General features: G+C 36.4%; 1 protein-coding gene across 4 annotated transcripts in view; it reads left to right on the top strand.

The window, feature by feature from the left end:
- The window catches only part of MYO1C (myosin IC), a 567598-nt gene that overhangs the window by 153867 nt on the left and 389362 nt on the right, over positions 1 to 24369 (top strand). The window contains exon 1 of one of the 4 annotated variants that reach the window (XM_053706241.1): positions 11551 to 11671. The exons of 1 other annotated variant lie outside the window; for it this stretch is intronic. Coding sequence is in view for 1 of the 3 variants with exons in the window: in XM_053706240.1 (XP_053562215.1) it covers positions 14627 to 14629 (3 nt within the window). In the remaining 2 variants the exon portion in view is untranslated. Of the gene's footprint in view, positions 1 to 11550; positions 11672 to 14607; positions 14630 to 24369 lie in introns of those variants that run through there. 2 more of the 4 variants (XM_053706239.1, XM_053706240.1) reach the window with 2 other exon arrangements.

The raw sequence follows: 24369 nt of genomic DNA on the forward strand, positions 1-24369 counted from the left end.
CTACATTCCTCACATCCTAAATTGATAAGCCTATAGTAACTAGAAGTCATTAGTGGTTAATGGTTGTGGTTGAGAGGTCAGCGCTAGCCTAGTGATGGGAGATTAGCGTAGAAGCAGTCGGTAGTGAAATATAACTATTCACGTAGCGTAGTATTCATGGTAAGCACTGACCCAAAGAGTGAAAAGATTAGGATTTCACCATTTATTGATGAGAGTTGGAGACTGTACCAGTAAGATAAGAGAGTATAGTTTTAGGAAGTTAAGTGATGTAATTGTTGCTCCCGTAAATAAATACCAGTACTGGATAATACTACACCAAGGTCCCAATTGGTTGCATTTATTATTTACCTCCTAGTTTCAACGGGTCAGTCCTTATGACACTATGACCCAAATGAGTGAAACTCACTGCTTGTGGCACAGTGATCAATGCTGATTCTGACTCACTAATTTCCCGAACCGATTAAGCTCACTCTGAGGGAGGCATGGTAGTGTACGGGAGGTAGCTTGGTTATTCCTGGTCTTATTCGCTCCTGTTCTGCACTGTGTGCCTTGGTGCCACGGTTATGATTACCTCTTTCCTGGTCCTGCTTTGCTTCTGTTACTAACTCTCTTTGTGTCCTGGCTCAGTCTCTTGTTCAACGATTATTACTAGTTCCCGGTTCTGCCTTGCACAGTCACTGCTGCGGTCAGTGTTTTGTAAGATGACACCTTAAATTAATCTCACTGCAGTGCGTTTTTAGATTGGATGAATAAAGCTTTTTGGGCACGTCACTGAGTGTGCCTTCCAATCAGACGGTTTGTGTGGCAATTCATTTTGAGTTTAAAGGGGGCATTCGGGATGTACACAATATAGCATTTCGTAATAATACCACCTATGCTAGCCAATTGCAATCAGAATGTAAAAAAACAAAAAAAAACGGCTTTTGTATTGCCGGTATTTGTAATGCCGGCATCAGCCGGGACAGAATGAACAATCAGGTGGGACACTGGGACAGCGCCTCCAAACAGGGACAATCCCAGTAAAACTGTGACGTCTGGCAAGCCTACGCTAATGGCTACCGCGAGCTTGGGGTAGCAATAACCAGCCGTTTGTAATGGCTGGTTAATCATTGCGCTCCCGCAAATGAGCAAATTTGCCTGTTTGTGGGAGCGAGATAATTTAGGGCTCCATTTGTAATCTAGCCCATAATGCAGTATGTGCAGTTACACTACACTGCAAGAAACATCTGATTCTGCACACAAAGGATTTTTTCCCAACAAATATATAAATCCCTGGTCCCCAGGGTGAAAAAAATATAATGCAGTATATGCAGTTACATTCCACTTCAAGAAAAAATCTGATTCTGCACACAAATTTTTTTTTCCCAAAAAAGTTAAAAAAAAAAGCACATACCGTTGACAGAGGGACACACAATTGCACTGTTCAGAAACTAAAGTAAAAGTGATTAAAGATGGCTGATATTCACTTAGACTCCTAACACACATGCAGGTTGAAAAGTGGATTGGAGGTGTGATCGGACTTACGTTTTGGGGCGGTGCAGTACTGTTCATCTGCACACAGGTGTTGTGAGAGGACGCCTTCTACCTGCTCCCCGCCCTCTGCCGTGTACCTGGGAAATCCTCCTCAGGTTGTGTTCGGCGTTTTGCAGAGTTGATCCCCTGCCGAGGGTTGGAAGTCCGCCGTAGCCGAGGTGGCTGAGACTGCAGCGCAGTCCGAATTGTAAACAATCCTACTACTCAAGGGTATTGCTGAAGAGACCCACAGGCTGGCCCTGAAAATTAACAGACGAGGTGCATTAAGATACTCACCCCCCTGGTTGGGGTTGCTTTTTCCAGTGCTCCCGGGATCTTGATCACTCCAGGATATGTGCGGCTGTGGAAGTATATACAGTGTCTGGAGCCCCGCAGCTACGCGATAGATCCCCAGTCTGCATCCGGCGAGAGAGGAGACAAGAGTCGGAGGTAAAGTCTGAGCCGCCCCTGCTGGGCTAGTATATGACTGTTGCTTTGTGATTTGAAGCAGATAAGAAAAGCTGCTGTGAATTGCTCAATATATTATACCTGACCCACTTAAAGAACTTTATGCTGCTACCTTTTAACGCCTTGGTTTCTGTAACCATCTGAACTAAAAAGGCTTGTAGTAAAAGGTGTTTGTATCAGCTCCGTGTTATTTTATGTACTTGAAAAACTATCCATTCGAGGTAGAATCATCTGTACAGAGAAGGGTCCGGGTCCAGTATAAAGACACTGCTGGTTTTTCTTCTTGCTGGAGTGGTGAGAGGGTCCGCATCTCTGTTTTCTTCTTCCATTAGCTGACAGCATATAGTCGGTGGTGTTGCTCTCTGGAACTGGGTCTCGTGTGGGCTTATTGTGCCTAGAGGTGCTATTGTAATACAGAGTTGAGCGGCTAAGGAGGTCTGGGATAAAGCATGCTACAATTTGCAGGACTCTAGCCAACATATTAACCTTCTGAGATTACCAGTGTGATAGAGGAAGAGAGGATGGCTGAAAAAGGTTGTTAAGGCTAGTTCGAGGCCTATCGTATGGTTGTGACTGTTGTTTCATATTATGATCTGGGCTCTGGTGGCTTTCTGGACAACTGTGAATCCCTGTTACTTTTGGAAAAGGAAGAAAAGAAGAAAAGAGGATTGTGACCAAAATGGAAGAATAGGAAATAAAGGAAGATAAAGGTTTAAAGGAAGGATAAAGTCCAGCTAATTGTATATCAATAAGAGCAATTTTTCTGCTAAAGACTTCCCTGGCCTGGTATGGACGTTACTAGGTGATGGACTATCTGTATATTACTTGTGTCAGTTATATTTACCTTGGGTGCCTTAATCTTTATTTTTTTTTGCTGTTGGTCAAAAGGGGTTCTCACAGTGAATAAGGATGAGGTATTGCTTCTGGGTGGGTGGCCACTTTGGGTGGGCTGTATTGCATATTTGAGAAAAAGATATTGTTTGTCAGAATATGTGACAAGGGCTGCAAGGGGACTGACCAGTATTTATATTGTTATTATTGTCTGGTGGTAACTGAGTTTAGGCAAAAGATAGCTCTAGAGAGTGTCTTGGGTATCAGGCTTTAATTTCACGTTGCTTGTTGGGTAAGATTGTTTTTTTTTTGCATCACTTAATTATCTCCGGTTGTGATACCGGATGTTCACGTGTTCTCACTTTATTTTGGTTTTTGTACACTCCTTGAATATCCTAGGTTTTTGCAAGGACCGCGGGGTCCTCTAAGTACACTTTTTCAAAAAGCTTTTTTTTTTTTTTTTTTTTTTAATCTCTATATATTAATTCATTGTAGCACAGTCACATGGAAAAATTTGTTACACAAGGGAAGGGTAATTCACCAAGAATGCCTGTTAGGAAGGATAAAAAAGCTAAACTGGCAGATGCCAGTGAGGAAAATATGCCGGACAATATTTCTATTGAAACTCACACATTAATTTCCCAACTTGTAGATATTTTTACCCCTCAATTTGAGAGCATAAAAAAGAGTTGGGGACTATCTCCGCAGATTTAAGCCTCTTATCTACAGAGATGAGACAATTTGCCTCCCGAATGCAGGAGGCAGAGGATCGAATTTCAACTCTGGAAGACAGACTCCATATTCAAGAGGAGACTGTCTCTAGCTATGATACTAAAATCAATTCCATGCAGTTACACCTCGAGGATCTAGAAGATCGCTCGAGGCGTAATAACATTCGAATTGTAGGCTTACCTGAGTCCACTGAATTTGATGATCTCATGCAATTTGCAGCTGTTTTATTGCCCCAAGCGTTAGGGTTCCCCCCACAGCAAATACCTTTATCCATAGAAAGAGCCCATAGAGTGGGCCCTAGAAATTTCTCAGGTAATAGTAGAACAAAAGATAGAATGGTTATCTTTAAGCTTTTAAAGTTCCAAGATAAGGTTGAAATTCTCAAAATGTTTAGGAAAAAGGCCCCGCTGATGATAGGGAATCACAAGATCCTATTGTTTCAGGATTTTTCCTCCGAGACATCGGCGAGGAGGAAGCTGATGGCCCCGTTCTGCTCCCAACTCATTAAGTCCGGTCTTCGTGCCTGGATGATATACCCGGCTAAGATTATAGTAGAGGACGGGGACAGTAGGCTGACTTTCGCGGAAGTGTTGGAGGTAAAGAATTTTATACATTCAAAACAGTGACTGAGGCCTGTCAGAAGATGTCCAAGGGATGGTATTTGTCCGGAAGGCTTTTTTTTTTTTTTTTGTTTGTTTTGTCAGGAAGTAATATTAGGTGGTCTCCACTAGTGAGGGCGACCCGGCCAGTGTGGTTTATTATATTTCTTTTTTGTATAGTGTTATGTTGTGAATGTTGTTGTGTAGTTGTAAGGGTGTTGTGTTTTTTTTTTTTTTTTTTCCTCTCTTCTTTCTCAATATATGTCTCATTTGGGGTGGGGTGACCTGCAGGGCAGGGACCTGGCAACTTTAATAAAGTTTGTCTTGATATGATATTAATAAGTAATATGAAGATTTTATCTTGGAATGTGGGAGGGGTGACATCCCCAATTAAGCGTAAATTAATAATCAAAAGACTTGGTAAATTGGACCCGAGTATAGTGTTTTTGCAGGAAACGCACCTTAAAGCCTATGAAATCCCAAAACTTAAATCTAAATGGGTGGGGGAGGTGGTTGCCACCCCCAGCACAGCTAGGAAAAATGGGGTCGCAATACTTTTTAATAAAAATTTATCATATAAGGTGGTGAACATAGAGAGGGATGAGAATGCAAGATACATTTTAGTCCATATTCAAATTAGTGACACAAGACTAGTATTGTGCAATATTTACGGCCCAAATAGGCTTTCTACTGGATTTTGGGAAAAAATGAGGATAAAGTTATTCCCTTACATTAATCAAAATTTGATTATTGGAGGAGATTTTAACATGTCGTTATGCCCGGAGTTGGAGAGATATGGGACAAGAAACTCGGTAGAATACAATAAACAAGCCAAATATTTCAAGAGATTTTGTCATAAGCTAAAGTTAGTAGATATTTGGAGAATAAAGCACCCGGATTCTCGTACCTATACATGTGAATCTAAAGTCCACAAAACCTTTTCAAGGATAGATTTTTTTTTGATTGCCGAGTCTTTATCTGTTTTGAAAATAGAGGCTTGTATAAATGATATAATGATCTCAGACCATGCTATAATATCGATCTCTTTTGACACCATCCGGCAGTCTAAAGGTAAAAATTCAGGGTTTTTTTTCCTAAATATCTGCTTAATAATGCAAGATTCTCACAGTGGTTAAAACTAAAGTGGAAGGAGTATACAGTTCACAATAGCCCTTATTATGATAAAATAGAGATATTTTGGGAAGCGTCCAAAGCATTTTTGCGTGGGGAAATTAAGGCATATCTCTGTGTCCAAAGGAAAAAAATGAATGCACGGGAAACACAACTTTCTAATCAGGTGAGAAATTCTTACAGAAAGTTTATTTCAGAGCATGGGATAATTATATTAAAGCTAGGCAAGCTCGAGATATCTTCTTGAAAAGCAAATCGCAAGAAGAAGAGTTAAAATCTAGTCTCTTATACAAAGGTATACATGGTTCCTCAGCGAAATACCTTGCAAGATTGGTACAAAATAGAAAGAAAAAGAATTATATTCTTGCTATCCGTGACGAGAAACATAGATATACAGAGTTGGAAGATATTAGCAAAGTATTCTATAATTATTATCAGAAGTTATATACAGCGCCTGGTATTGATGAGTTCAATTTGGAAAATTTCTGGGCAGGTATTGTTATGCCAAAAGTATCTGAAGTAGACCTGATGGCTTTAAATACTCCAATTACAGTCGACGAAATTCTTAAGAGCATAGATAAGGCTAAACTTAATAAAGCAACCGGCCCTGATGGTCTCCCGGCAGAATTTTTGAAAATACTTGCGGAGGATATTAAATATACATTGGAAAAATTGTTTAATAGTTATTATGGTATGAATATTGTGCCGTCTAGATTTTTTTCTGCAGCAAATATCTCATTAATCTTGAAAAAGGATAAACATAGTGAGGAATTAGCTTCTTATAGACCAATATCAGTCTTGAATGCCGATTATAAAATTCTTGCGGCTATTATTGCGGAGAGACTTTCTAAATGTCTTGTCAAGCTTATACATCCAGATCAGGTAGGTTTTATGAAGACAAGGAACTCATCTAAGAATATTCGTAGAGTAATTAATTACCTGGACGTTGTATGGAATTCAGATAAAAACCCAAGGTATAGTAGAGTTGACTCAGCTATTATTACATTGGATGCTGAGAAAGCTTTTGATTCTATTGTTTGGAAACATCTTTTTAGAGTATTAGCAGAAATGGGATTTAAAGATCAGTTCTCCCTATTTATACAGAATCTATATAAACACCCAATATCATATTTGTTAATTAACGGGGTTCTCTCTTCACAGATTAACCTTAGTAGGGGAACTAGACAGGGGTGTCCTCTATCTCCCCTACTGTTTAATATGGCCATCGAACCTTTGGCAACTTGGCTACGAAGCTCCATTAAGGGGGTTGGTCTGGGGGAACACAATCTTAAAACTCTTCTGTACGCAGACGATCTGCTGATTTGTGTGGCGAATACATCCCAAGAAATCCCAATTGTGCTAGCATGTCTGGAGACATATAGTTCTTTCTCAGGGTATAAAATTAATTGTGAAAAGAGTGAACTGATGTGGATAAAAAGGTCGGAATATAGCCCTCAAAAGTTTCCTTTTAAAGAAGTAGCTACAATCAAGTATTTGGGTATATACCTTAATTCAAACCCTAAAACTTGGTATAACATTAATTTTGCTCCTCTTATTGAGAAAATTAAATCTGATTTGGAAGTATGGGTGCAGTTCCCGCTATCGATAACGGCAAGAGTAAATGTAATAAAAACAATTGTCTTTCCACGCTTGTTAGATCTCTTACAAAATCTTCCTCTCTTGATCCCAACAGCTGACATTAGAGCTATCTATAGGTCTTTCTCAAAATTTATATGGAGTAATAAAAAACCGCGCATTGCTCTGAAAAAATTAATGCAATCTCGTAGTATGGCAGGTCTGGCCCTACCTGATATTTATCTTTATAACATTATTATGTTGGCAAGGACTGCTTTGGATTGGTTGTCGGATGGTAATATTTTTTCTACTAGTGACCTAGAAAGTCATTTGGCATATCCTTTTTCACTAAAAGCTATTTTACACTGTCCAGTAAAGAAACTCCCGGCAAATATTGCTGGTCTTGTGTCATTAAAAAACATAGTTTTAGGCTGGCAGAAGTTATGTACTATATGGGAAATGGACTTTTCCTTTTCAGAGTTCTTACCAATAAGGGGCAACGTAAATTTTTCCCCGGGGATACACCAATTAGTATTTCAAAGCTGGGCTGAAAAGGGCCTCATAGTCGTTCAACAGCTTTTTTCATCCGAGGGATATATATTAACGTTTGAGAAGCTTCGGCATAAGTTTGGCCTTCATTTTAATAATTTTTATGCGTACCTACAAATAAGACATTATATACAGGAATGGAATTGGGATGTTACTAGGGAGGTAGAGTGGGCCGAGGTCAAGAGTTGGCTGAAAATTTTCAGAGCCGGGAATACTTCTATATCTTTAATGTATGACATAATGCTTGCTAAGCAAAGTCTGTTTACACTGAATAAGACCTGTGAGTCTTGGGTACTGTGTCTTCCAGATATAAATACAGATAAAATCATAGCAAGTTGTACTTTGATAAGTAAGTATCAAATCCAGATGAGTTGGAGGGAAGCCCATTTTAAACTCATAAATAACTTTTATCTAACCCAGGCGAGGCTCTCAAGATTTTCTTCCCAGTTACTCTGTGTGTGCCCCCGGTGTTCATCGGAGGCAGCTGACCTGGTACATATGTATTGGTATTGCCCTAAGATTTTACAGCTTTGGAAGAAGGTGGTTTTCTGTTTCAATAAGCACTATCAACTAAATGTAGTATTAGAGATAGAGAACATATTCCTATTAAATATTCAGATATTAACATTTCCCCTAGGTCAGACCATATTAAACACTATAATTTTATTAGTAAGACATTTAATATCTAAAAATTGGAAGGCTAAGCGAGCGCCCCCATTAAAATCTGTCCTTCAAGAAATCCAAAATCAGATTATCTTTGAATCTTACCATACTAGGTTCCTGAAAGAAAAAAAAAATCAAACAATTTTTAGTTGGTTGGTTGCCTATAATTAAATCTTACTCAATGGGTATTCAAAAATTGATACTATTTCCTTTTTTGAGTTCAGAAAGTTTTATGGATTTGGTCTTTTTTTTTTTTTTTTTTAGGAGATTTTCCGGCTGATTGGATAGTATTAGGAGAAAGGAATTTGTTCTTCTTCTGTTTTTTTTTTTTTTTTCTTTATTTTATGCGTGGTTTAGTATTGTTTCTGTAGGTAGGTTTAGAGTGTTCCCCAAAATGTTAAAAAATCCCAACATGACGGTATTAATAAAATTTTGATTACATAGCAGTATATGTTAGACAAATGATAAAAGTGGTGTATAGATTCGGATACAATTAGGTTTAGTCCAATTTGCTATAATATTTGATAATTGTCTATTGATGTGTGTTTTTGAAATCTTACAATGTTATTAATTGTATTCTATTTTATTTTTTCACCCTGCGAGGTGTGTTTTGTTTTTTTTGCCTGTAACACCGCATGTTGGTTATAAATAAATTATTAAAAAAAAAAGAAAAGTGGATTGGAAAGCCTGTTTGGTATTTAATATCTGACTTGCTGGCCCTCACATCATTTAGTAATGCTCTGTCAGGATTGGACAAGTGTAGTTGTACGCATGAATGGTCAGACTCCCTGTACATCATTGCACATGAATGAGCTGATTTGTTAAACAATCTCAGCTCTTTCCCCCTTTCCTGTGTTCTCTGCCCCCTATTTTGGCGCCAAAAGTGCTGAATGGAAACGAATGCAACTAACAAACATGAAAAATCATGTTATTCTGCCATTTTGGTCCCTAGTCCATTTGTCTAGTTATTATGCGGACAAAATGGCCTATATCCGAACGAATACATAGTCGTCGAAAGACAAATGCACATGTCTAGATAACTCTATACCCAGAAATATGCAAAGTGAATAAACATAAAAAGAAGGGGGCCACTACACTACAGATTTTTTTTAATGTGTTTTATAGGTACTGGTAGGTAACCTTAAAGGGACAGTCTAGGCCAAAATAAACTTTTATGATTCAGATAGAGCATGTAATTTTAAACAATTTTCCAATTTACTTTTATCACCAATTTTGCTTTGTTCTCTTGGTATTCTTAGTTGAAAGCTTAACCTGGGAGGTTCATATGCTAATTTCTTAGACCTTGAAGGCCACCTCTTTTCAGAATGCATTTTAACAGTTTTTCACCATTAGAGGGTGTTAGTTCATGTATTTCATATAGATAACACTGTGCTCGTGCACATGAAGTTATCTGGGAGCAGGCACTGATTGGCTAAACTGCAAGTCTGTCAAAAGAACTGAAATAAAGGGGCAGTTTGCAGAGGCTTAGATACAAGATAATCACAGAGCTTAAAAGTATATTAATATAACTGTGGGTAATAAAGGGATTATCTATCTTTTAAAACAATAAAAATTCTGGTGTAGACAGTCCCTTTAAAAGCTACCTGATTAACCCCTTTACTGCTGGGAATAATAGAAGTGAAGTGAGCATCAGCAATTACCAAAAAGCAATGACAAAGTCATATTTGTCTGCTATTTCTGTAATTTATGTCAAGATTGCACAAGCGGTATGCAAATAATTTCAGTGAGAAAACCAAAAGTTTGTGAAAAAGTTAACTTTTTTATGCGATTGCATTTGGAATTGAAATGGTGGCATGCAATATACCAAAATGGACCTAGATCAATACCTTGATCTAATATATATATAGTTTTAACAGGTAACTGAAAAAAACAAGGCTCTATTTCAGTTGAAAATTGAGTGATAGCAAAAATTAATTTTTCTCCAGGATTTTGGGCAAGTTCTTCTCTGAAAGTCCCGGTGGTGAAGGGATTAATGATAAAAAAAAAAAAACTATTAACATTTATATTTTTGAAAACATTCTTACTTTACATTTATTCACACCTGCCTAAAACTTTTGCACTGTATGGTAGGTAATATATTTCCCACAGGCCACACTTCAATCCACCAATCAGCAAGCGCTACCCAGGTTCTGAACCAAAAACGAGCTTGCTCCTAAGCTTACATTCTTGCTTTTCAAATAAAGGTAAATTAGAAAGTTGCTTAAAATTGCATACTCTGAATCATCAATGAAAAAAATGTGGTTTTAGTATCCCTTTAACAATATACCCTAACAAAAGAAATTGTTCATATATGCAAATACTAAAATATATACGTACTTAAATAAAAAACAGAACTCCAAGGGAGAGTCCCTTCGTCCATATGCTGATAAGTCTCAATGCAGGTTTTCAATTTAACCAAAATAATTAATTCATGAGGTCGGAAATAATTATTTCATATAATTTTTATTAAAACATCATGTTTTACACCTCCAAACAATTCAACTATATTTTAATGTATGATTGCAATGATCATATTTAATTGGTGTACTAATTTCATAGTCTGATTTGAAAGTCATTTAAAAAGGCCAAAAACACCACTTGAAACATGAAAAAAATCTATTTTTAACAGGTCCATGGGGCAGAAAATTAAAAAAAATATATTGTAGAACAGCTGAAAATATGTTTTCTGATTGATTGGAATTGCAATATCTTACTGTCTTTATGTAAAGTACATGGTTGATGGATATTTTGGAACAGATTTGGATTGGAAAAATCCTGCAAGAATCCATGTACTTTGCAAAGAAACCCGCTTGTATAACATAGGATAAGGTAGAACTGGAATATGCTCTCCCTATGTGCCACATGCGTTAAATGTTGCCTGGGTTGAGTGGTCCGACCTACCTGGTCCAATTACAGAGTAGTCTCTGGCATTGTTTGCAGAGGAGGTCCAGATGGGAGAGGACTTTAGCAAAGACCACTTGCAATGAGATTCGTGGTGGGTGGATGCTGCACCTAGTGGTACCAAGACTTGGTAGGTAGTACTTCAAGGAAGAACAGGAGAGAGGGACTGGAAAATAAGAGGTTAATTTAGAAAAGTTTTACAGATGACTTTCAGTGTGACGACACACTGTAGTGATGGTGGCGTAGATAAGACACTGGCATGTACATTTAACTATTACAGCACATAATTGAGACCAGGGAGTTAATTAGTCCTAGTGTGTTCTGGGGCTAAACAAACCAATAACATTAGTTTCGTCGGGAATCTGGTTAAAATCCTTTAGTGAAGTAATAAAAAAAGAAACCACAGCAGTCGTTATTAGCACAAAAAGAAAAATGTAATCCTAACACTCGTGTCGCTTGCCTAGTTAGGCTCAGGCTGCAGTGCAGTGGGTGGGAGGTCACATTCCCCCCCAGACCCCTCCTTACCTCACCCAGCCTGAGACTGGTCTGACATCAGGGTCAGAGGGGAGGAGTTGCAAACCTCCGCCTCCTTATTTCTTCGTCACGCCCCCTAACGCGCATGCGTGCTGTTTTTGTGGCCGGGTATACTCAGGGGGAGAGAGTTTTGGGTACTGGGTAGCTGGCGGAGCTGTTTAGTGACCTGCAGCCAGGTAAGTCACAGTGCAAAAAAGGCAATGGTTGGTCTTCGTGGAGACAAAGCTTGGGGAAAAGCGTCATATTTTATGGAAAGAGTGCATGTGCCTAAGGTTCAGGGGCAGTACGACAGACTAGGATAGGCTGAGGCACAAGTAAGAGAAAGTAAGATATAGGATACAGGAGTGTGATCAATGGGCGAATGTGAGGCACAGAATAAGAGAAAGTGACTTAAACAGAGAGAAAGCCTGACACAAGTGAGGGTAATGCTTAGGCATATTTAGATAATTCATATAGAAATCTGTAGTTTAAAAGTGACTGTTAATGTAAAAAAGATCTAAGGAGAATTTTGCTGAGACTCAGAATGGGAGTGTTCTGTTTAGATAGGCTGAGAGAATTGGTCTGAATGGTAGTGAGAAAGACACAAGAGACTTGCAGAATGAGATATGGTGAGTAATAATGTGAGTCTGTAACAATGAAAGAGCTTTAGAGACCTCAAATAAGCAAAGGATGAAGGTAAAACTGATAAAAAATGAAACTGACTGATGTGATTCAAAGTATAATGGAACATAGTTAAACAGGCTGTAATAAAATATGAAAATATATAGAGAATAGACATGACAGTGTGATAGAAGCAATTAATGAAAATCAAAAGAACAGGAGGCAGCTATGGATAAATGTGAACAGGTAAAACAAAATATACATTCCTTTATTTTTACAGCAGCAGTGGTTCAGGAGATGAAATGATGCTGGAACAGGTCATGTCAACCTGGATACTTGTATTCTTAGGAGTTCTCTGGCCATAGGCAAAGTGCACTGCATGGCTTGTTCTCTAATATTTTTTCTTGAAATAGTGAAATGTGTCTTAGGGAATGTACTTGTTAAAGTAATCTGATGTGCTGAGTAGAGTGTTTGAAAATAGTGCCAGGTGAGCTGCCAATAAAGTCATGCCATGATTACGTTCTCCAAGTAAATGGAACTGTATTGTATTAAATTATAAAGGCTAAATGTTTCAATGAAGTTAGCTCATCTGTCATTGTGAACCAATTTAATATGTCAAATTAATTTTAAACGAACCATTGATACCATTAACATTTGCAAATGTAGCATTCTGTAAATGTATTCACGTTACGTTGTTTCAGTATAATGTTTGTTTCTAACAAAGATTTGCTGTGCTTGCTTTCTATAGTAGTAGATGATAAAGGGTCAATAATAAAATCCCCCCCAAAAAACAACAACTTTAAAGTAGGCATTTTTAAATCTTTTTTTTATTTTTTTATTTATATTTCTTTTTAAATCTTTATTATTGTGGGGCATGGCGCAGTCCATCAGTAGAGTTGTGGTAATTTTGTTTTTTCATCCAGTGAACAATGTGCACAAACATTCATTTCCTTTAATATTTCAGAATCATTTTCTACATCTGCCTTATTCTTTTTCTTGCAAAATACATTTAGCATGTTTAATTTTTTTTGTAATAAACATATGATATATAAATTAGCTGAAAAATATAACTGTTGTTTTCTAGCTAGGGGAAAAAGGCTAATCAGAAGAAAGTAATTAGCCCACCTAATATTAAATATAGGAAAATGCCTACTTTCTTAGTCATTTGCAGAAATGTCTTGCTTGTCTAGGGCTAATGGAATTATGTGTATATGTGTGTGTGTATATATATATATATATATATATATATATAATTATATAATTTATATTACTTTCTTTAAACTGCAAATACATTTAATGGCTTCCTATAATGTATGCTATAGAGGTATAGTATTGTTTTTGCTATAATATCCCTTTAATTCCTAAAAATTGTCTCACAATGCAGAGGTATGAATGTTTGTCGTGGGGATACCTACGAATATTTATGAATTTACAGGTACCGTTGGCATCTTCTGTAATATTTTCTCAATGTCAGCAATGACAACTGAACAGATGGCAGTAAGCGGAGCAAAAAGTAACAGAATAAAATGGGGGTCCAAGACCACAAACCAGGCAATCAGTTAGACCTAATCTAAAAGACTACTAGTGTTTTTTCCATAAATCAATGGATATTTTAGAGAAGGAAAATAACCGTTTGCTGTTAATAAGATCCTAAGACTGGAGAGCTGATTTTAGAGACAAAGTTTGAAAGCATTGGGCATCCGGATACAGAGTAAAAGACCAGTATGGTGTGAACTGCATACAGTGGAAAATAGTTTTATGTTACCATAAATAGCAACGCATCCAATGATTAGAACCTGGTTCACATTGTTCTATATACAGTTACAGTGAAACATTGGGTAACATCCAGCATACATAAGCTTAAATGCAATAGATCTGTGATCTATTATAATGTTAGAGGAGCCATATGTGTATTTTGTGTGTGTGTGTGTGTGGGGGGGGGGTCTAAAACTTGCAGCCAGCAGAATTATTGAGGAGTCTGCAGCATTCGTTTATATCATCAGTATCTAACATGAATTCACTTTAAGCTAAGCACTATAAGGTTCTGTTGTAACAATTGTAGATTGTTTTCTAAATTTGGAAGTGAGGAGGTTACAATGATCTTGTTTGTCGCCCTATTATGCCCTCTTTTCTTGCGTATGCGTGGTGAGATGTAGACTAGGCCTGTGTATGTTTGTTATTTTGATCTCCAGAAATAGTCCTGCATCTGTGCCTGTCCCCAGCTGCTCTGTGTCATGAAGGGGAATGTAAGTACAGACGCTTTAGACAAGCAGGTCACACGTGTGTGTGTCATTTCCCACTACATAGCTGGGAGTATGCTTGTTGCAATTGAATGTATTTCAACCTTTCTCACCAACTGGTGGTATTTCCTAGCGAAAATGTTTGTTTTTTCTTTTATTTCGTATACGGTTTGGAATGAAGTTATTCATCTGTTTTATTTTTTCCTCCTCCATGGTCAGGATGCTTGAATTGTACAATATGTTTCTGTATTTCACCGATGATATAATAAATAACCTGCATAAAGTACAGTCATGGTACGTAAAAGAACCTCACTGCATTCATGTCAGCGTTTAGTTTATCATCTGCAAATTTATTATTGTACATTGCAATTTGGCTTATATATATAATTTTTTTTTCTATTTCAGGTACTGTATGTTTCTTCACATATAAACTAATTATTTAGTCAGATCAGCTTTTGTTGCAATGTATAAATCCTTTTGAGAAGATCTGTATGGCTGATTTGTATGGGTCATATTCTAACAAATTTAGTGCTCAAAAAATAGATAATAAAAAAGAAAATAAATGATAAAAAAAAAATAGACATCTTCTTTTTAGGGACAAAATAATAACCGTAAAGCATTTTTGTCCACTACGATCCTGATTATTAGAAACTAACAACATGGGGAGAATTTACGCAAAATCTTTGGAGCATTTTTGAGCATTAAATGTTATTGTAGGTGTCATTCATATCCAAGTTAAATTGCAGTTCTAAAAGTGTTTAAGGGAACTTGTAGCACTGGCAAGACGTCTGATAATCTCCTAATGGTAGAGAGCTTTCAATCCACTGGCACCATCTGTCTCAAGAATTACTAAATTGTGAGAATTGTCAGTCTAATGCAGCATATACTGTGATATCATTTATTCTTTAATATTAAATCACTATTTAAAGGGACAGTAAAGTCATAATGAGACATTTATGATTTAGACAGAACATATAAGCAACTTTCCAATTTACCTCTATTATTTAATTTGTTTCATTTGCTGAAAGATTTATTTACTGTAGGTAAGCTCAGGAGCAGCAAAGAACCTAATTTATAGCTGCTGATTGGTGGCTGTGTGTATGTGTATATATATATATATATATATATATATATATATATACATATACATACCGATGTGTGTTCTACCTAAATCATGAAAAATGTTGGGTTTCGTTTCCCTTTAACTTCTGAGGACTGATTAGTGAAAATACATTTCTGAATTTTCCTCTTACTCATTTACTGTACCCACACATTATATACTTTTTTTCTCACCATTAAATGGACTTTCTAAATATAACATTATTTTTATCATATCTTATAATTTACTATAATTTGTTTTTATAAAATATGATAAAAAATGGAAAAAAACACACTTTTTCTAACTTTGACCCCCAAAATCTGTTGCACATCTACAACCACCAAATAACACCCATGCTAAATAGTTTCTAAATTTTGTCCTGAGTTTAGAAATACCCAATAATTACATGTTTGCTTTTTTTGTAAGTTATAGGGCTATAAATACAAGTAGCACTTTGCTAATTCCAAACCATTTTTTTCAAAAATAGCGCTAGTTACATTGTAACACTGATATCTGTCAGGAATCCCTGAATATCCCTTGACGTGTGTGTGTGTATATGTATGTATGTGTGTGTATGTGCGTTGCTTTTTGGTAATTAGAAGGCCGCTAAATGCCGCTGCACACCACACGTGTATTATGTCCAGCAGTAAAGGGGTTAATTAGGGAGCCTGTAGGTTTAATTTTAGTTTTAGTGTAGTAGACAACCCAAAGTATTGATCTAGGCCCATTTTGGTATATTTCATGCCACCGTTTCACCGCAAAATGCGATAAAAAAAAAATTCACTTTTTCACAGTTTTAGGTTTCTCACTGAAATTATTTACAAACAGTTAGTGCAATCATGGCACAAGTGGTTGTAAATTATTCTTTAGGACCCCCTTTGTTCAGAAATAGCATGTATGTGTGTGTGTATATATGTATATGTGTGTGTATATATATATATATATATATATATATATATATATATATATATATATATATATATATATATATATATATATATATATATATATATATATATATATATATGTGTATATATATATATATATATATATATATATATATATATATGTGTATATATATATATATATATATATATATATATATATATATATATATATATATATATATATATAAATAAATAATCTTTGGCATTGCTTTTTGGTAATTAGAAGGCTGCAAAATGCTGCTGCGCACCACACGTGTATTATGCCCAACAGTTAAGGGGTTAATTAGGTAGCTTGTAGGGTTAATTTTAGCTTTAGTGTACAGATCAGCCTCCCACCTGACACATCCCACCCGCTGACCCCCCTCAAACAGCTCCCTTCCCTCCCCAACCCCACAAAGTCTGCCAGTATAAAAATAAAGGTGCGTTAATTTTTTTTTTTTTTTTTTAAATATATATATTTTAAGTGTAGGATCCCCCATTACCCCCAAACAGCTCTCTCAACCTAATGGCCGCCATCTTAGGTACTGGCAGCTATCTGCCAGTACCCATTTTACTTACAAATGTGCAATTTTATAAAAATAAATATGAAATTTACATTTTCTGTAGTGTAGCTCCTCCCCCCCCTTAATACCCTCCCCCTCCTGGATCCCTTTCCAAACCAACTTTTCCCCCTCCTGGATCCCTTTCCCTATTCTAAACTGAACCGTTTACCTACTGCTAAAAATGGTTATGTCCGTGCGCGCACATGCTCCCGAGCCCCGCCCCCGCCTCAAGTGCTCACGGAGCAACGGATCCGGAACAAGCACCAGCATGGACCGCCTCCCTGCAGCTGCTCCCACCCACCAATGATCAGCACCATGCTGGCCGATGCAGAGAGGGCCACAAAGTGTCTCTCTCTGCATCGGATGCTTTAAAAACGGTAATGCAGGATGCCTCAATATCGAGGCATCACTGCAATACCCTAAAAGCAACTGGATGCGATCATGATCACTTCTAGTGCTTTAAAACCCTGAGGACGTACAGGCCAGGTACCTCCTTGGTCACTAAGTGACATTTTTTGTAGGACGTACCCTGTATGTTCTTGATCATTAAGGAGTTAAAGGGACAGTCAAGTCCAAAATAAACTTTCATGATTCAAATAGGGCGTGTCATTTTAAACAACTTTCCAATTTACTTTTATCTTGAATTTTGCTTTGTTCTCTTGGTATTCTTAGTTAAAGGGACACTGAACTTAATTGTTTTTTTTTGTGATTCAGATAGAGCATGCAGGTTTTTTTATTTTTATTTATTTATGACCGGTAAAATAATCAAGATACAAAATCCACGCCATGCAAGGCCATATAAAGTTTGTACAGAGAAATCATCACTTTCTAATTTACTCCTATTATCGTTTATTCTTTGTTCTCTTGCTATCTTTATTTGAAAAAGTTTTTTTTTTTTTTTTTTTTTTTTTTTTTTTTTTTTTTTTGTTCAGTACACTGGACAGCACTTTTTTATTGGTGGATGAATTTATCCACCAATCAGCAAGTTCAACCCAGGTTGTTCACCAAAAATGGTCCGGCATCTAAACTTGCATTCTTGCATTTCAAATAAAGATACCAAGAGAATAAAGAAAATTTGAGAACAGGAGTAAATTAGAAAGTTGCTTAAAATTTCATGCTTTATCTGAATCACGAAAGAAAACATTTAAAAATACAATAGACCGTATAGGGAAATGGGGCATGGAAAATGGGGGTAATAGTCTAACCTTTCCAAAGGTATAAGTCTTGAACCTAAAAAAAGTTAAAAATATATATTTAAAAAAAATAAAAACCCCTCAAATCAAGCTTAGCACTCAAAGGGTTAAAGTAAATAAAAATTTTATGGTAATGTGTCTGCCCTTGCATTTATCCCAGTCTCTTCTGCATTAGTCTCTCCACATTCTACATCTCGGATATTATTTTGAAAGTATCACTCATTATAGTGATATTATTCAAATTTGGTAAAAGTTCTGATCAGTCTTAAAGATGTACCCGGTTGTGTGTGTGTGTATGCTCTATCTAATACATGAAAACATTGGGGTTTCATATCCCTTTAAATAATTTTCCAATTCACTTCCATTATCAATTTTGCTTCAGTCTTTTTGTATTCTTTGTTAAAGAAGCAGCAATGCACTACTGGGAACTAGCCACATGCATCAGCAAGCCAATTAAGAGGTATATTTGTGCAGCCACCAATCAGCAGCTAGCTCCCAGCTCCTGAGTCTACCAGGTATGCTTTTTAACAAATGATACAAAGAAAATGAATCAAATTAATAATAGAAATAATTTTCTGAATCATGAAAGAAATTACCATGGTTTTATGTCCCTTTAAATCCTTCAAGCCATAAGATAACAGAATGAATAAGTTTTTTGCACAAAGTAATATTGAGTGTTTTTGTATTGAGTAGAGTTGTGAAATTTCCAAGTGCTTTTTGTGAGAGAGATATAGATGGGTATGCTCTGTTCTCAACAAAATGTTGCCAGCTGGGTGGTGACAGTGTAATACTTTGCATGCAATATTATAACCTTTTCTGTTATTTGTAAATTTAAAAAATATATATAATTTTAGCTTAAATGGAAACCATGTTCTGTGTCCATTAAATAGTTCCTGTGGAGAACAATGTTTGTGTTAAAAATCAGCATAAAAGGAGATTGGGAAAATGTACTGCAAGATGTGTAACAATGTCACATCCAGAATAGTATCTGGTTTATTTAAAGGGCAAATAAAGTTATATGCATCAGAAATAAAACGGTGCATTGTTAAAGAGCTACATATGCAATAAAGTTTTAAAGTAATTTTTGTTAGCAAAATGTGCATTTTCTTTGAATCCATTTATTGACACACCCCTTGATAAGGACAGCTATAAATGTGCTGCTGCACAAATCAAGCGCACACTTTGCAGTATATAGGAAGGTCAGGGTTTCTGCATTCCTCACAATACACTCCAGCATCTCTAATGGTTGTAGATAAACTACAGTTTTCTTATTTAAATTAAAGCAAAAGCAGGAAAAATAATAAAACTGTGGGTGAACACCTTGTAACAACAATACTTTTTTTTTTTTTTTTTTTTAGTCTTGCAATAAGTTCAGTCTAGTTGAGTGTGAACCCTTCTCTCTTTTTTTTTTTTTTTTAAACATGCATTAACACATTGTTTGCTACAATTGTTTTTCATTATCTAAACTCCACCTACCACTTACATGGCTGAAGAAACATGTATGGACTTATTACAATGCTAGCCACATGCATTTTGTTACCAAATCTTCATTGCTTTGCAGTTCATTATCTTAACATCCCCAAGGCAGAACATGCTGTGATATGAGATGTCATAGCAGAAAATGCATATCTGCAAAAAAACCTGACAGATAAAGGAACTGTTAGCTTTTTCACTTTGCAGCACTGCTCCACATCCGGATGTGTTTTGGCTGCACTGTGTAAAGTTTCCTTAACACAGAGCATCCAGAGCAAAGCGCTGTTTGAAGAAAATGGTCAAATGTGGAGCAGTGCTGCAAAGCGGCAGCTGATTGATTGATAACTGTCTCTCAGGATTTTTTTCAACCCTGACCCCTACACTTTCCTGGTCTGCAAAGCTGTGACTCCTGAATGTAAGTCGTTCCTGTTGGCAAGGCACCTTTTTTTTTCATTGCTACATTTTTACCTTATAATTATGCGATATTAGACCAAGAGCAAAGGAAACACATTTTTAGTTTATTTGTTTTTTTGTTTTTTATTTGTTTTTTTTTCTCTGCAGTTTATTTGCAATGTAATTGTCACCTGCTGCAATATATTATAAAGCTTTAAAACTGCTTTATTCTTCATTTTATCAACACGTGATTGAGCTGGTGCTTTAGTGTAGCTGCCTAATTTTAATATTGAATTTCGTTGTTGAAGCCAACTAGTGACAGATATGGCAGGGTTAGGTTTGAAGTCTGCAGTGTGCACTTCTAGTTCTCAGAACTGGAGAACTAACAAAGGAAGCAAAATAATGAAAGTAATGTATATAACAAAGTTGTTTTCAGTGCAAAATGAACCTTTGTATGTTGCAATCTCTGTTCACGGTCTCTTTAAAGTGGTGTGTGTGTGTTTTTAGCCTTGATGAGGTTATTGCACCTATTATGACTTTATAGAAATAAATGTGTGTTCAGCTTTCTATTCAGTCTCATTGCACCTGTAAACCAATACATGTTTTAAATTATGGTAATGTTTAACGCTTCCTCTTTGCTACTCCTGTTTTCTGGTTGCTGATCAGTTTACCTGATGGTGTTTGTTTTATTGACCATATAAATTGCCTTTACCTGCTCAGATACACAGAGACAAGATTTGTACATGAGAAAGGCCTTTTGTATTTTGATATGGTTGTGACTAAATGATTTGCAAGTCAAACGGTGGAAGATTTCCATGTGTGCGTCTGTAACTGGCACAGGACCTGGGTTTGTTGCTAGCGCAGTAAATGTATTGGGCCACTTGTGAGATAACTCGCTTCACTGTGACTGTATAGATCTGAGATAGTGTTTAAAGCATCTGATGTTACTGTTCAGCACTGATTAATTTATAAAAAAAAAATAGCTTGGCGTTATCTTTATACATTGTAAATAGTAACAGTTTATTGCCTACTGCCAGGCATTTGGAGTTTTTTTTTTTTTTTTTTCTTCAAAACTTGTGAATTTTAAAGGGTGTGCGCACTCAAACCATTTATTTACTTTGAGTAAAGTTCACCAAAGCTCCTCTTTGAATTAATTTGTTTGCTTCAGACTTGCAGTAGTGAAAAAAACGGCCCAGAAGCTTCTCTGCCATAGTGTATTTGTGTGGCTCTCTTCCGAGTAGGTATGTGAGGGTATTTGGAGTGGGTGTGTGGGATTAGCTGCCTGTAAAGTTGGCACAAACTCTAGTAATGTTTTTCATTTTGGTTCCTGTTAGTGTAAAAAGTAAAACATGGACACAATGATGTTTAGTATACTCCATAGAATAGCTAGGCATTTGATAGCAAGACCAACGTTTGCCCTAATAGGTTATCATTGGTTCTGTGACAATGGCTGACATTCAAGCACAAGCTATTACCTCACAATACCTTACAAAGCAGTTTAGTAATATGCACTCTGCTTCTTTAAACTCTGAGATGTGCGAGTTACCAGATGCACGTGCGAGTTACCGGTCATGGAGACTTGTAAGATTCAGGTTGGTGCGTACGAATGTGTTTGCCTGTCGGTCCGCTGTACGCACTAATTATAGGATTGCTTACAAGGTCATCATTGGAGACATTCAATGTTCACTGAATTTTTACTTCCATTTACAATTACTAAGATGTCATTTGTTTTATTAGTAGATATAATTTGACATTGGCTTGATGATGGCATTTACTGCTTGACTGAACCTTTACGCAATACACTTGCTTTTATGTTGAGGAGACATTGTGCGCTTTTTTTGTTTTAAATTGTATTTGTTTATTTAAATGTAACTGGAATAATAATAATTTACTTTGTATAATTTTACTATCAACTTTAAGGGACAATGTACTGTAAATTTTTCTCCCCTTTAATGTGTTCTTAATTATCCATTTTACCTGAAAATGTGCCTGTTTACAAGCCTGCGATAAATAACCAGCCATTACAAATAGTTTGTTATTGCTACTGCGAACTCACTGTAGCAATTGGCGCTCAGAAAATTAACCAGAGATCACGTCTCTAGTTCATAGTCTAAAAGTGCCCCAAATGCCCACAAAATAAAGGCACTGCACACTTGACTGGGATGATATCTCCAAGCACTTACTTATAAACATAAATGTTACTACATTTATGCACTTTTTGACCAGGTTTACAGCCACCATTTAGGAGACACCAAGATAACAATTTGCCATAGCAACACCTTTTTATTGATGATGAAAGTCCATAAATGTATACAACAGCCTCCAGTTTGCCCTTGGCATGATCCACACTTGAATAGTTACCAGAGCACACCAAGGTATGATTACACTGGATAGAAAAAACATTGATTAATTGCTTAGCAGTTCCTTAGTATTGTTTCTTTGTATGCCATGTAATGTAAATACATTTGTTTAGTTTCTGTGATCTTAAAGGACCACTCAATATAGTACAATTGCATAATTAATAAGTGCATAATAATAAGACAATGCAATAACACCTACTCTGAATTTCAAATAAGCAGTAGTTTTTGTTTTGTTTTCTGGCAAATGTATCCCCTCCCCCCATTTTCTGGCCCCCTGTATTATGTGAGACATCAGCCAATAACAGACTAGTATTCATATAACCTGTGAGCTTGTGCAGATGCTCAGTAGGAGCTTGTTCCCCTGCTTGTTCCCCTATTTTGATTTGAGTGTTCCTTTAAGTAAGGGTGTAGTGTAAGTTTATATTTCTATGTTTTGATAAGACATTCATTTTGGCAAACCATGTGAGTAACTTCCTCATTACTTAAAGTGATGGTAAATTCTGACAAACTGCTCCACATATTTCTAAAGGTCTTACCCTAACTAGCATATCGATTTTGCTTTTTTTTTTATTAATAAATTCATCAGCACACTGAATTATTTCACTTTTATTACCGCTCCGTTGCCGTATTGAATCCAGCCTCTCTCTAAGATTTTTGAAGATCCTTCTTTGAGTGGCATCTGTTCTATCCAATCACAGCCTCACCATGCGCCCGATGAAAAAGTCTTTCTGCACGCTCCCGTGCTCGGAACGCTGACATGTTATTGAAATGCGGATGCGCTACAACTTACGCTATTTGCGCTATATAATAAGTGAATTAGTTGCTTCGCAAACAGTGCATCTGTTTAAAGCAAACAGTCAATCATTTCCCTTATTGCGCAAATAGCGTAAGTTGTAGCACATGCGCATTTCAATAACATGTCAGCGTTCCGAGCATGGGAGCGTGCAGATAGACTTTTTTTCATGGGGAGCATGGTGAGACTGATTGGCTAGAACAGATGCCACTCAAAGAAGGATCTTCAAAAATCTTAGGCTGGATTTAATACGGCAACGGAGTGGTAATGAATGTGAAATAATTCAGTGTGCTGATGAATTGATTAATAAAAAAGCAAATAGATATGCTAGTTAGGATAAGACCTTTAGAAATATGTGAAGCAGTTTGTCAGAATTTATTATCACTTTAAATTTCTGCCTAGAAGTGCTAAAAATGCAATGTATTTAAACATCTTAGCATGCACATAATAAAGGTAGCCTGCATGCTAATAAACATTTTAAACCCAAAATCTTTCCAATTTACTTTCTGATCAAATTGAACTTTTTCTAATGGTATTCTTTGTTGAAGAGAATGCCTAGGTAAGCAGTGTGTGTTTGGAGAGCTATATTGTAGTGGTTTTGCAAGAATGCTTTTGAGTATTAGATGGCAGCAGTGTTTGTACAATCTATACCATTGTTTAAAAGCATTCTTGCAAGAATGCTCCCATTTTAGCACTTCAAGGACTTGAACGCTCCTAAGTCTACCTACCTGTTTTTCAGCAATGGATGCACAGAGAACAATGTCAATTTTATAGTAGAATTAAATTGGAAGCTTTTTAAACATTGCATGGTTTGTCTGACTCATGAAAAATTTGGGTTTCCATGTCCATTTAATGTAGTTCTTACTGCAACAAAGAAATAATCCTAGCAGATACTCTATCCTTTAACTAAAGATTTTCAGAACTGATTAATTATTGGTTGATTTTTTTTGTACAAATGGCAGTTGCTGTAATTTCAAATGTTTCCAGAATTGAGCAGTATATATGTATGTATGTTCTTTTGCAACCCTGTGCATGTTGGAGAGGAAATACAACACAATGCAGCCAGCTACTGCAAATATCTTATGAAACTATTAGTGTAGAGTCTGATGGATGGGGAAACGCCCCAGTTAAGAAACTATTAAAGCAGATGGATATCGGTATAGCAAATTATGCTGAAAGCCGTACCTTGATAAATCATTTCTGCCTAGCCTATATGTCTATTTTAGATGAATTC

Source organism: Bombina bombina, chromosome 3, assembly GCF_027579735.1.
Source record: "Bombina bombina isolate aBomBom1 chromosome 3, aBomBom1.pri, whole genome shotgun sequence".
Classification (NCBI taxonomy): domain Eukaryota; kingdom Metazoa; phylum Chordata; class Amphibia; order Anura; family Bombinatoridae; genus Bombina; species Bombina bombina.